Source organism: Rhincodon typus, chromosome 4, assembly GCF_021869965.1.
Source record: "Rhincodon typus isolate 14 chromosome 4, sRhiTyp1.1, whole genome shotgun sequence".
NCBI classification, from domain to species: domain Eukaryota; kingdom Metazoa; phylum Chordata; class Chondrichthyes; order Orectolobiformes; family Rhincodontidae; genus Rhincodon; species Rhincodon typus.
In genome coordinates, this window is record NC_063335.1 from 102,222,096 (window position 1) to 102,234,633 (window position 12,538).

Below are 12,538 nucleotides of genomic sequence, written 5' to 3' on the forward strand. Positions count from 1 at the left end.
CAGCTCGTCCCGGCCTCCCTAACCTGTCCTTCCTCCCACCTATCCCCTCCTCCCACCTCAAGCCGCACCCCCATCTCCTACCTGCTAACCTCATCCCGCCCCCTTGACCCGTCCGTCCTCCCTGGACTGACCTATCTCCTCCCTAACTCCCCACCTACACTCACCTTTACTGGCTGCATCCCCGCCTCTTCGACCTGTTTGTTTCCTCTCCACCTATCCTCTCCTCTATCCCTCTTCTATCCGCCTCCCCCTCTCTCCCTATTTATTTCAGAACCCCCTTCCCCTCCCCCATTTCTGAAGAATGGTCTAGGACCGAAGCGTCAGCCTTTCTGCTCCTATGATGCTGCTTAGCCTGCTGTGTTCATCCAGCTCTGCACCTTGTTGTCTCGGATAATTTTACAACACCTGTGTTGCATGATCAAGGTGAAGATCATTTCATAGACTTCAAAGAACCAAAGGAAATAATTAGTGAATAAATGTACACATTTAAATTATGTGGGGGGAATAGAATTTTCAGGTAGAAGACTGATTGAATGGCAGAGCAGGATCGATGGCCGATTTCTGATCCTATTCCTAATGTTTCAGTTCTCAAATATTATGACTGGAATATTTCCACACAAGCGCACATGGATAGACGTAGACACACACACACAGACACACACAGAAACACATGCAGTTGCTAGCATTTACCTAACAGACTTGCTACCCGACATCTATTCCAACATTGGAAAATTTCAGCCTAAACAGGCAGGTGAGGAGTACCAGATTTTTACAATCTCTGGGATGGGTGAATATGAAGTTGTTAGACTTTTAAATTACTTTATTTTTCTTCTGCTTTAGTTAAGCACAGTTTCTTTCATGGTCTGAAGCATGGTGAGCAAGCAGTTAGTATTTGACAAGGCGATCAGCCAAGTGGACCTCGTACAATATGAGTTCCCTGATTAAGGCTGTTAATCTGGTCCAATCAGGGAGTCCTGGCTGACAGATATAAACAGAAGTGTTAGATACCCTGTTCACTGTGTGTAAGGTGGACCATGTCAAGGACTTCCCACGTGTAAATAAAGGGTGACTTGATACCAGCCTCTTGTTTCAGATGGGTCCATATTCCAGATTGTCCACAGAGAAGGCAAGGTCATGATTGCAACATCTACTGACCTTTAACTTCCTTACTAAACCTTTCTTCCCATATGTCCTACCAAGACAGCAAACATCCTGGAGTCAACATAATTGCATTTAATTAGCCATAGGTTGGACTTAAATGTGATAGAGAATCAAAAGACTTAGACCTATAGAACATAGAACATAGAACTGTACAGCACAGTACAGGCCCTTCAGCCCACAATGTTGTGCCGAACTTTTACCCTAAACCTAAGGTCTATCTAACCTCCACCCCTACCTTATACTATCATCCTTGTGCCTATTTGTAATCAGTTGTTTCCGTTAACTCAATTGTTTCGTTATTGTCCCCTGACTTTTTCCTTTGTTAAGGTCCTTTAATTTAAGATGCCCAAAACACAACAAACTAAAGTGTAGAAATTCAGTCAATTGGAGTTTGACCAGGTTTCTGACAAAATATTACTTATTCATTGTGGCTAAACTTAAAAAAAGAATGTTTGCTAATATCCATTCGTTCATCATTTATTTGAGTGAGTTCTGAACTTGCACTTCCCTATCTCTTACAGCGCACCTTCCATTTAAAATTGTAGCAACATGGGAATCTTTATCCTTTTGAGTGTGTTCCAACATTCGATGAGATCATGGCTTTTCAGGAACCTGATTTTAGTGTTAGAGAAACATTCAAGGCAACAATTGAGGACATAATTAAGAGACACTTAGCAAAATGCAGGTTAATTAAGGGAAACCATCATAGATTTGTTGAGGGCCCAACAACTTGGTTGGATTTTTTTGATGAGTTAACAGAGAAGATCAATCAGCAAAATGCTGTTGATGTGGTGTAATGGCCTTTTATAAACTGTCACACAACAGACTAATGAACAAAGTAAGAAGTCATGGAATAAGTGAGAGAGTAGCATTATGTATATGAAATTCGCTGAGTGACAGGAAACAAAGATGACTGGTGACTGGTTGTATTTTGGCCTAAAGGAAGGTTTGTAGTGGAGCTTCCCAGGGATCTTCCTAATTAGAGATTAATGATGTCGACCTTGATGTACAGAACACAATGTCAAAATTTTCAGTTGATATGATGCATGGAAGTATGGTGAACCATAAGAAATGAAGTGTACAGCTGCAAAGAACAGAGATAGGTTGGTGGAATGTGAGACAAGTAGCAGAAGAAATTTATTTTCCTGATAGTGAAAGGATTAAGAACCAGAGGATGCAGAGATTTAAGGTAATTGCCAGATAAAACAAATGGCAAGATGATAATGTACTTTTTCACGCAGCAAGTCGTTAGGATCTGGAACACACTGCCTGAAAGAGTATTCAATTGAGTCTTTCAAAAGGATATTGAATCATTATCTGAAGTAGAAAAGTAGTTACAAGGCTACTGCAGGGAAAAAGCAAAGGAGTGGCACTTGCCAAATCACTCCTCAGGGGGCCAGCACGCACAGGTCAAGCCAAATGTCCTCATTCTGTACTGTAACTATTTTACGATTCAATACGTATGGATGTGTCAAAAAGCAATATTCTGTTCACATATTGAGGGAGTCCTATTCTTACACACCTAGCCTTGAATCCCACACAATTGCACATGCTCAATATTTGCCAGGAAACGAAACACCTTCAGAAGTTCTCAGCAATACATTACGAGTGAAACAAACAAAGCTGTGCACAACATCTGGAACAAAAATGACAAAAAACTTTATATTTATTAAGCTGTGCAAATGATGCTATTGTGGAGGTTTTAACTTGTCATTCTAACAATGATTGCATTGTTACAAAGGTCTGACATTTTTAAACTTTGGAGCTAAAGTTTGGAATGGAATTCCTATTGCAGATTGCCAAGAACCCATTCACACAGATCAGTGATGAGGACGAGTTCCTTGGCAGAGGGTCCGGCAAATGGCAAGCAGATGACTCTTCAGATCCGACTCAGCCCCAGAGTCAGGCGTTCCTTTCCGAAATCACAGAGGATGAAGTAGAATCTGTAAAACAAAGAGAGGAGGCAATATTACAGATTGAGGTGAGCAATCGCTTTGAGTGTAACAGTAACTGTTGGCTCTTGCGAGATTTGTACTTCTCAAATTTTGTGTGCATGTCCAATCCTACATAGGGCAAGGGTTCAGCTCATACCTTTGGTTCTGACATTTACATACCTCTTCATAAATGAGCGTTGGAACCATTACTGCCCTCCCTATGCTGAGACGTTGGGGTTAGCAGGAAGACATAAGCAAATACTTCAAAATTCAGACTCTCAGAGGGGGCCATATGGGTGGATGGTTAAAATGCCCTGGATGATTTCCTCCCTGAATTCTTGTTGTCTTTGTGCCGATCTTGATTTTAACCAGATCCTTTGCATAGACAGCAAAGGCACCCACAGTGTCCTTGCTTAAGAGTGGATTAGAGTCCAGATTACAAAATTAAATCTGTCTGAGCAGAAGTCATTTGTGATTTTATTTTTCATTTGCCCATTCCTAATTGCCCAGTGGGCAATCAAGATTCCACCATGTTACTGTGTGTCTGGAATCACATGTTGGGCACAGCAAGTAAGGGCATCAGATATCCATCCATAAAGGACATTAATGAACCAAGTGGACTTTTATGACAAGCAACAGTGGTCGTATGGTCACCATTAGGCCATCTTTTTTATTTTTTTTTCTTTCATTCATTCATTCATGGGACGTGGGCTTCGCTTGCTGGGCAGTTAAGAGTCAACTACATTATGTAGAGTTACAAAGAGGCCAGACCAGGTCTGGAGAGCAATTTCTTTCCCTAAAGGATATTAGAACCAGATGGGTTTTTTATATCAATTAATTTTTTAATTTCAGTTTTTATTGAATTCAAATCCCACTATCTGCCATGGATTTACTAGCCCAATGACTTTACCACTGTGCCACCATTTTCTCTCAAATTCAGATTTCACTCTTTCCCATAGTAGTATCTGAACCCATTGTCGTAACCACTACCCCTTCACCTCCTCAACACCTTTCCTAGGGATGAGATGATGGCCTAAGACTGATAGATGCTCCTTATGGAAATTTGAGCTCTCTACTGTCTCGAACATCTTCCCTTTGGAAACACTTTTCCAAATAAAAATCCCAGCTGCATCATGTGCCTCTCTCACGGCAAAAGGGCACAGGAGGCTTCCTGCTTCCTCAACTCCCATTGCTACCCCACCAACCAGCTGATGTCTAGAAGGTTTAAGGTGAGATGGGAAAGATATGAAAGGAACCTAAAGGGAAACTTTTTCACACAGAGGGTGTTGTGTGTATGGGATGAGCTGCCAGAGGAAGTTGTGGAAGTTGGTATAATTATAACATTCAAAAGGCATCCGGATGGGTATATGAATAGGAAGGGTTGACAGGGATATGGGCCAAATGCTGGCAAATGGGAATAGATTAATTTAGGCTATCTGGTTGGCATGGATGAGTTGAACCAAAGGGTCTGTTTCCACACTGTAGGGATTTTCATATCTTTTCATATCTTTTCATTCATTTAGATTATCTGTTCGGCATGGACAAGTTGGACCGAAGGGTCTGTTTCCGTGCTGTATATCTCTATGACTCTGTGAGTCTATGAGCAAACAGCCAGTGGGCAAAATAACTAAGGCTGATATTGGGCAGATTTGGCACTTGTTCCTCCTCCACCCACCAGTGTCCCTATTCCCAGTAAAAAAAGAATTACTTTGGACAGTGGTTTATGTAAGACACACATTTTTTTGGACTTCTGTCTATTCTTCAAGATATTGTTAAAGTTAATCTTATTCTTTTTGCGTTCACTTGTACAATGTGGGTGCCATTAGTTGGGTCAGCATTTATTGCCAATTCCTAGTTGCCCTTGAAGGTGGTAGTGAGCTGCCTTCTTGAACCACTGCAGTCCATGTCCTGTAGGTAGACCCACAATGCCACCTGTAACATCACCAACTTTTCATTCTAAGCTGCTATAAAATACAAGGATTATCTAGTGACAATTTTGTAGCAAGGCTCCAAACGTAGTGTCTCAGTCCCAAGCTATGTCACACATAGCGATCCTGTTTTGCTCAATATTTTGTTTTAAAATGCACAGAAAGCCATTTAATTTCTATTAGAGTAAACAAATAATGTCCTTTAGGGAAGGAAACTGCCGTCCTTGCCTGGTCTGGCCCACATGTGACTCCAGACCTACAGCAATGTGGTTGACTCTTAACTGCCCTCTCAGCAGTTAGGGATGAGCAACAAATGCTGGCCTAGCCAGCGACACCCTCATCCCTCAAATGAATAAGAAAAAACAGTGATCAGTGAGAGTCAGATTGGTGTGTGGTATCGCAAGCTGATATATGATGTGAACAGCACCGTAGCATTCTAAATATTCACTGAGAGAAAACTAATCAACTGGGACAACGCCAACGTGGCCACTAGAACAAAAATTTCCATTTATATTCTAAAAATTGCCAAGCGTGTAATCAGGTAAACTCACCAGCAGCCAGATCATGGATTATAATTATTCCATGACTGAGTTTACTTTTGACAAATTATATACAGTACAATGTGTTTATTTAATGGTGTGTATCTCAAATGATTTTTGAAAAGTCTATTCCTGCCTCCAGTTCAGCATAGGGACCTCTGTGAAACCAATTTGATTAACCTATTCTTCAGTAAATTATGGAGGAGTGGTTAGAATTTTTGTTTGTTTCCAAAGTGCTAATAGAAACTGATATGATTCAGGGTTCTTTGTACAGTACCTTTCCTGATGATGTGTTTATTTATTGGGGAAATAGAAAACTCAGGTCAAGAGGAAATGATGGAAAATGTCTAGTTTCATGTTGATAAAGTAGCTTTTAGGCATTTGACATCAGCCATTTAAATATTTATTGATGCTACTAGGCTTGGCAGCAAAAACCTGACAGTGATCCGAAGAGACACAGTGGGTTTCCTTTGTGTGTAATGCATAGCATGAATGTTCATAGTGTCACTGCACAGGTCACACAGACAGTCCTTCCCCAAGTAACCGTGGCTGTTGCCCGAATAATCATTAGGAATCCAGCGTTATATCAAATCTTTTTATTGTGATCCAATACATTCTCACACTCTTATTCCTGAGGCCCATCAGCTTCCTCAGAACCAAACAGTTGTTGTATTCTCCTGGTAATCTCACCATTGCTTTTTCCTTAACCAATAGCACCATTTTCACCATTTTTGGATCTTGTACACAAATTATCTGCTGTATTTCTCTACATTAATTGACCCTTTCAAAGTTATCTCATTGGCTGTAAAGTGCTTTGGAAGATCCCAGAGTTCACAAAATAGTTATAAAAATGCATGGTCTCTCTTTGCCATGGACTGTTCTTTTAAAAAAAAAGTTTGGCCTCTTCATTCCAAATTTGTCAACCTACACATTTTCCCATCTCTCTTTCTGATCATGTTGAAAAAATAATTATCAGCTTGATTCATACCATAACTCTCTTTTCCAAGTGTCTTAAAACTAAGGAAACCTTGAGCCTTACTGACTGCAATCTTCCTCCAGTGTACAAGCTTCATGTCACCTCATTATTTCTGCATGGTTTGTTTTGTCTATCCTTTTTCAGCCTTGAGGGTGTCCAACACTCTTGATTTTTCACTTCAGTTTCTCAATACCTAAAACACAACTAAATTCTGGTTCAAATACAAAAAAAGATCTTTATTAGAATGATTTGAATGACAAAAGTCATTGACTCCGTTCACCATTGGGATTGTTCGAAATTCATTCCTGAAGAATTGTGAACACAATATGTTTCTCCTTCTGTCGACCAATTATTTCCTTCAGTGTTTTAGTTTAAAAAAATGAATGCTCATGACCTTAGGGAGCAATAGTGTTGAAGGATTTATTCAACTCTGTAGTGTTGGTGATTTAATTCAACTTCAATGGAAATGTAGACCTGGAGGTTAGGCTGAGTGATCATTGTGTTTGAATAATACTGGGAATGTTTATTCCTCTACTAAAATAGCAGAGAGGTGAAATTAATACATTAAGTCCTACGTTTCAAGCTACAGTTAACAAATCAGTGATTATGGCACTTTCAACCATAAGAATGTTAGTTCTTTTTTGCACTGACTTGCTAACAAATATGCCCATATAATTTTTCACTGTGGTTTATGCAAATATTTATGAATGCCAAAAAAAGAATAAGTTCTAAACCGAAAAATACATGCTGTTTAAGTTAAATACAAAATATGACAACAATGAGCTGCATCTACATAGAATGTTTTGCTGTAAAAGGGAAATAATATTGAGGTGCAGAATGAAAGACGTCATTGGGTAAAGCTCTGTGTCACTAACCAAATTGAAATTGAGGCCATGATAGCTTCTTCAGTAGCTCTTGGCTAGGCAGGAGGATGTTTAGCTTGGCTCCATAATCCTGGACTCTCTGGTTACCACTAGAGCTACCTTGTATCTGTGGATGGAAATTGGCTCAAATGACGCTGCCTTCCTTGGAGGAATAGTCTGGCGGCACTCATTGTTCTAGCTTGCTTTTGAAGGAAACTTAAGCAGCCTCACCGCTATGTTCTCACAGCTTGTCTGTTTGCGATGAATAGTACCCGTATGCAAAATGGAAAGTGGTGAACCATAACACCCAGATTGTCACTCATGTGCAAAAGCAAAGTTACTGGAAAAGCTCAGGTCTGGCAGCATCTGTGAAGGAGAAAACAGAATTAATGTTTCAGGTCCGGTGACCCTTCCTCAGAACTGATGGTGGCTGGGAAAACTGGGAAAACAATCAGGCTGGGACGGTGAATAGTTGTTAATGGGGACTGTTAGTACAACTATTCACCCTCCCAGCCTGATCGTTAGCAACTCCTTTATCTGTCCAACTGTCTTTCTCTCTCTTTGAACTAGAATTAGAATCTCTACAGTGTGGAAACAGGCCCTTCGGCCCAACAAGTCCACACCGGACCTCAGAGCATCCCACCCAGATCCATTCCCCTATGACCCACCTAATATCCACCCTCTACCTCCCTGAACACTACGGGCAATTTAGCATGGCCAATCCACCTAACCTGCACATCTTTGGACTGTGGGAGGAAACCGGAGCACCTGGAGGAAACCCACGCAGACACGGGGAGAATGTGCAAACTCCACACAGGCAGTTGCCCAAGGCTGGAATCGAACCCAGGTCCCTGGTGCTGTGAGGCAGCAGTGCTAACCACTGTGCCATCGTGTCGCTTTGGGCTCTATCCTATCGTTAACTCCCTACCCAACCCACCTCCCTATTTTCTGCATATAAACTGACGTTTTCCCAGCCACCATCAGTTCTGTGGAAGGGTCACCGGGCCCGAAACGTTAACTCTGTTTTTTCTTTCACAGATGCTGCCAGACCTGCTGGGCTTTTCCAGCAACTTTGTTTTTGTTCCTGATTTACAGCATCCATAGTTCTTTTGGTTTTTATGGGATTCATGTGCCTGCAGTTTGGGATGACCTCGACTATACATGATGACTAATTAATCATCGATATGAGCAATTATGATTCATTTTTTTAAGTTTATGACTCATTGGTGAAATTTGCTGTATTTAGATTTAGGACAGATATTTCTCCAATTTTGATTTAACAGGTTAAATATAGCTATTTGCTATTGGTTTCTGATTTTTGGATAAGTAAAAATATATTCTAACTTTACACATTGTTTTATTGTGATGGATATTGATCACCGAGTGCTAAAATAATGTCAGTGCTCTGAAAACAAGTGTGAGACCTGGAGAAGAGCTGATTGCTGCCTTTTTTTCGTTTCCTCATGATTTGAAAATAGTAAAGGTTATAAATTCAACCTGACCTTGAATCACTAATCAGTTTTCTGTCCTCCTCTAAGCATGTTTAGTTTGATAAATAACTTAAGTAGCAGTCTAGAAGTTATTGACCAGCAACTCAGTCCTAATATCTGAATTAGCAGACTAGGTACAGCAGATTCACTTCAGTAACTTTGCAAAGCAGTTATAAGAAGCAAAAAAGGATTGCTACTTATCATCAGCTTTCATGACCCCAGAATCCCAAGTGTTTTGTAGCCAATGAAGAACTTTTGAATTTCAGGTACTGTTGTAAGAAGCATAAGCAGAAATGACTGGGAAAGTTTAGCAGGTCTGGCAGCATCTGTGGAGAGAAATCAGAGTTAACATTTCAGGTCCAGCTCAGCTGAGCTTTTCCAGCAATTTCTGTTCCTTTTTTTTCTGATTTATAACATTCGCAGTTCTTTCGGTTGTGAGAAACATGACAGTCAAATTTGCACAGAGAAAGCTGTCACAAGTTGTAATATGATTGTGCTATCCAACCTAATAATGGATACAGGAGATTTCAAAGAGAGAGAGATCTACATATTGAGACCTTTCTCAAAGTGTTTGCTGCGATCTTCCATGTAATATGTGCACTGATCCTCATCATTCACCTTGATTCTTAAGGTTTCTGACCCATTCATGAGGGTGTGAAGCTAAACTTCACAGAAAGCACTCAAAGATATATCTGATATTTCCTATGCATGTGTGTATTATAGTTTTTTTTTTAAAACTCCATTTTTTTTTAATAATAAGAGCAAGGAGACATTGTTTGAGAGTGGAAGAGAATAGTGTGAGGAGATGCAAGCAGGACAGCAGTGAGGTAGTGATTGGCAAAGCGATAGAGCAGTGTTAAGGAGAGTGGACAACAAGCTTCAAAATCTCCCCTCCCCCTACCGCATCCCAAAACCAGCCCAGCTCGTCCCCACCTCCCTAACCTATCCTTCCTCCCACCTATCCCCTCCTCCCACCTCAAGCCCCACCCCCATCTCCTACCTACTAACCTCATCCCGCCTCCTTGACCTGTCCGTCCTCCCTGGACTGACCTACCTCCTCCCTACCTCCCCACCTACACTCACCTTTACTGGCTCCATCCCCACCTCTTTGACCGGTCTGTCTCCTCTCCACCTATCTTCTCATCTATCCATCTTCTATCCGCCTCCCCCTCTCTCCCTATTTATTTCAGAACCCCCTTCCCCTCCCCCATTTCTGAAGAAGGGTCTAGGCCCGAAACGTCAGCCTTCCTGCTCCTATGATGCTGCTTGGCCTGCTGTGTTCATCCAGCTCTACACCTTGTTATCTCAGATTCTCCAGCATCTGCAGTTCCTACTATCTCTGAAACAATTTATTGTTCAGCTTTGGCCTTAACTGAACCACTTGCTTGGCTATTTCAGAGGACAGTTAAGACTCAACCACAGTGCTAGACTAGATTAAAGATGACACATTTCCTTCTCAAAAGAACATTAGTGAATCAGAGACAACAAGGTGCAGGGCTGGATGAACACAGCAGGCCAAGCAGCATCATAGGAGCAGAGAGGCTGACGTTTCGGGCCTAGACCCCCAAATCATTATTCCAAGTCCCTGGTTAGGAATTCCATACCTTACCCATTATGTTCCAATTCTATGCTGCCCAGTTTTGCAAAAGGGACCTCAAACAGGCATTTGTAATTTTGTTTGCCCAGGAAGTTGTTTTCTCTGGGACTTTAATATGACAGGTAACATGTTTCTGACATATCATGAGGGGTTAAGAGGAAGAAGGAGTCTTATGTAAGGTTTAGGAAAAGAGGAACGGAAAAGGCTCTAGAGGGGTACTAGTTAGCCAGGAATGAGCTGAAGAAAGGGCTTAGGAGAGCTATAAGGGGGCATGAGAAAACCTTGGCGGATAGGATCAAGGAAAACTCCAAGGCTTTTTATGCGTATGTGCAGAACAAGAGAATGACCAGAGAAAGGGTAGGGCTGATCAAGGATTGTAAAGGGAATTTGGGCACAGAGCCTAAAGAGATAGGAGAGGTCCTTAATGAATACTTTTCTTCAGCATTCACAACTGAGAGGGACCTAGTTGTAGAGGAGGACGTTGTGAAACAGGCAGGTATGCTAGAGGAGGTTGATGTTAGTAAAGAAGATGTGCTAGGAATTCTGAGGAAGTTGAAGATAGATAAGTCCCCCGGACCTGATGGGATTTATCCAAGGATTCTATGGGAAGCGAGGGACGAGATCGCAGAGCCTTTGGCGATGATTTTTTCATCCTCACTGTCCACGGGTATAGTGCCGGAAGATTGGAAAGAGGCAAACGTCATTCCCTTGTTCAAAAAAGGGAACAGGGATAACCCCGGAAATTACAGGCCAGTTAGTCTTACGTCAGTGGTGGGCAAATTATTGGAAAGGACTCTGAGAGACAGGATTTATGATCACGTGGAAAGGCACAGTTTGATTTGTGATAGTCAGCATGGATTTGTGAGGGGTAGATCATGCCTCACAAACCTTATTGAATTCTTTGAAGAGGTGACCAAACACGTGGATGAAGGTGGAGCAGTGGATGTGATATACATGGATTTAAATAAGGCATTTGATAAGGTTCCCCATGGTATGCAGAAGGTAAGGAGGCATGGGATGGGGGGGAAATGTGGCAGATTGGATTCAGAATTGGCTGACCCTTAGAAGACAAAGGGTGGTAGTGGACGGAAAATATTCAACATGGTGCTCAGTTACGAGTGGTGTACCACAAGGATTTGTTCAGGGTCCTCTTCTATTTGTGATTGTTGTAAATGATTTGGATGAAGGAGTGGAAGGGTGGATTAGCAAGTTCGCGGACGATATGAAGGTGGGTCACATTGTGGACAGTGCGGAGGGCTGTTCTAGGTTACAAAGGGACATTGATAGAATGCAGAGCTGGGCTGAGAAGTGGCAAATGGAGTTTAACACTGAAAAGTGTGAGGTGATTCATTTTGGAAGGACAAACTTGAAAGCAGAATACAGGGTTAACGGAAAGATTCTTGGCAGTGTGGAGGAGCAGAGGGATCCTGGGGTTCATGTCCACAGTTCCCTGAAAGCTGCCACCCAGGTGGATAGAGTTGTTAAGAAGGTGTATGGTGTGTTAGCTTTCATTAATAGAGGGATTGAGTTCAAGAGCCGTGAAGTTATGCTCCAGCTATACAAAAGCCTGGTTCGGCCATATCTGGAGTATTGTGTCCAGTTCTGGTCACCTCATTACAGGAAAGATGTGGAAGCGTTGGAAAAGGTGCAGAGGAGATTTACCAGGATGTTGCCTGGAATGGAGGGAAGGTCTTACGAGGAAAGGTTGAGAGAGCTAGGGCTTTTCTCTTTAGAACGACGAAGGATGAGAGGTGACTTGATAGAGATGTACAAAATGATCAGAGGTATAGATAGAGTAGTCAGCCAGAGACTTTTTCCTAGGGTGGAGGTAGCTTTTATGAGGGGACATAGTTTTAAAGTGAAAGGAGGTAGATATCAAGGAAATGTCAGAGGTAGATTCTTTACTCAGAGAGTGGTCGGGGCGTGGAATGCATTGCCGGAGAGGATAGTGGCGTCAGCCTCATTAGGGGCATTTAAGCGGCTATTAGATAGGCATATGGATGATAGTATAAGGTAGCAGTGGAGGTTAGATAGACCTTAGGTTTAGGGT

The 12,538-nt window shown here is 41.8% G+C and overlaps 1 protein-coding gene across 8 annotated transcripts in view; it reads left to right on the forward strand.

Annotated features, from left to right (window-relative positions):
* The window catches only part of tsnare1 (T-SNARE Domain Containing 1), a 716,417-nt gene that overhangs the window by 519,209 nt on the left and 184,670 nt on the right, over window positions 1-12,538 (forward strand). For all 8 annotated transcript variants that reach the window (XM_048595867.1, XM_048595873.1, XM_048595875.1 and 5 more), the window contains one exon: window positions 2,957-3,142. In XM_048595867.1, the coding sequence (XP_048451824.1) occupies window positions 2,957-3,142 (186 nt within the window). The remainder of the gene's footprint in view (window positions 1-2,956; window positions 3,143-12,538) is intronic.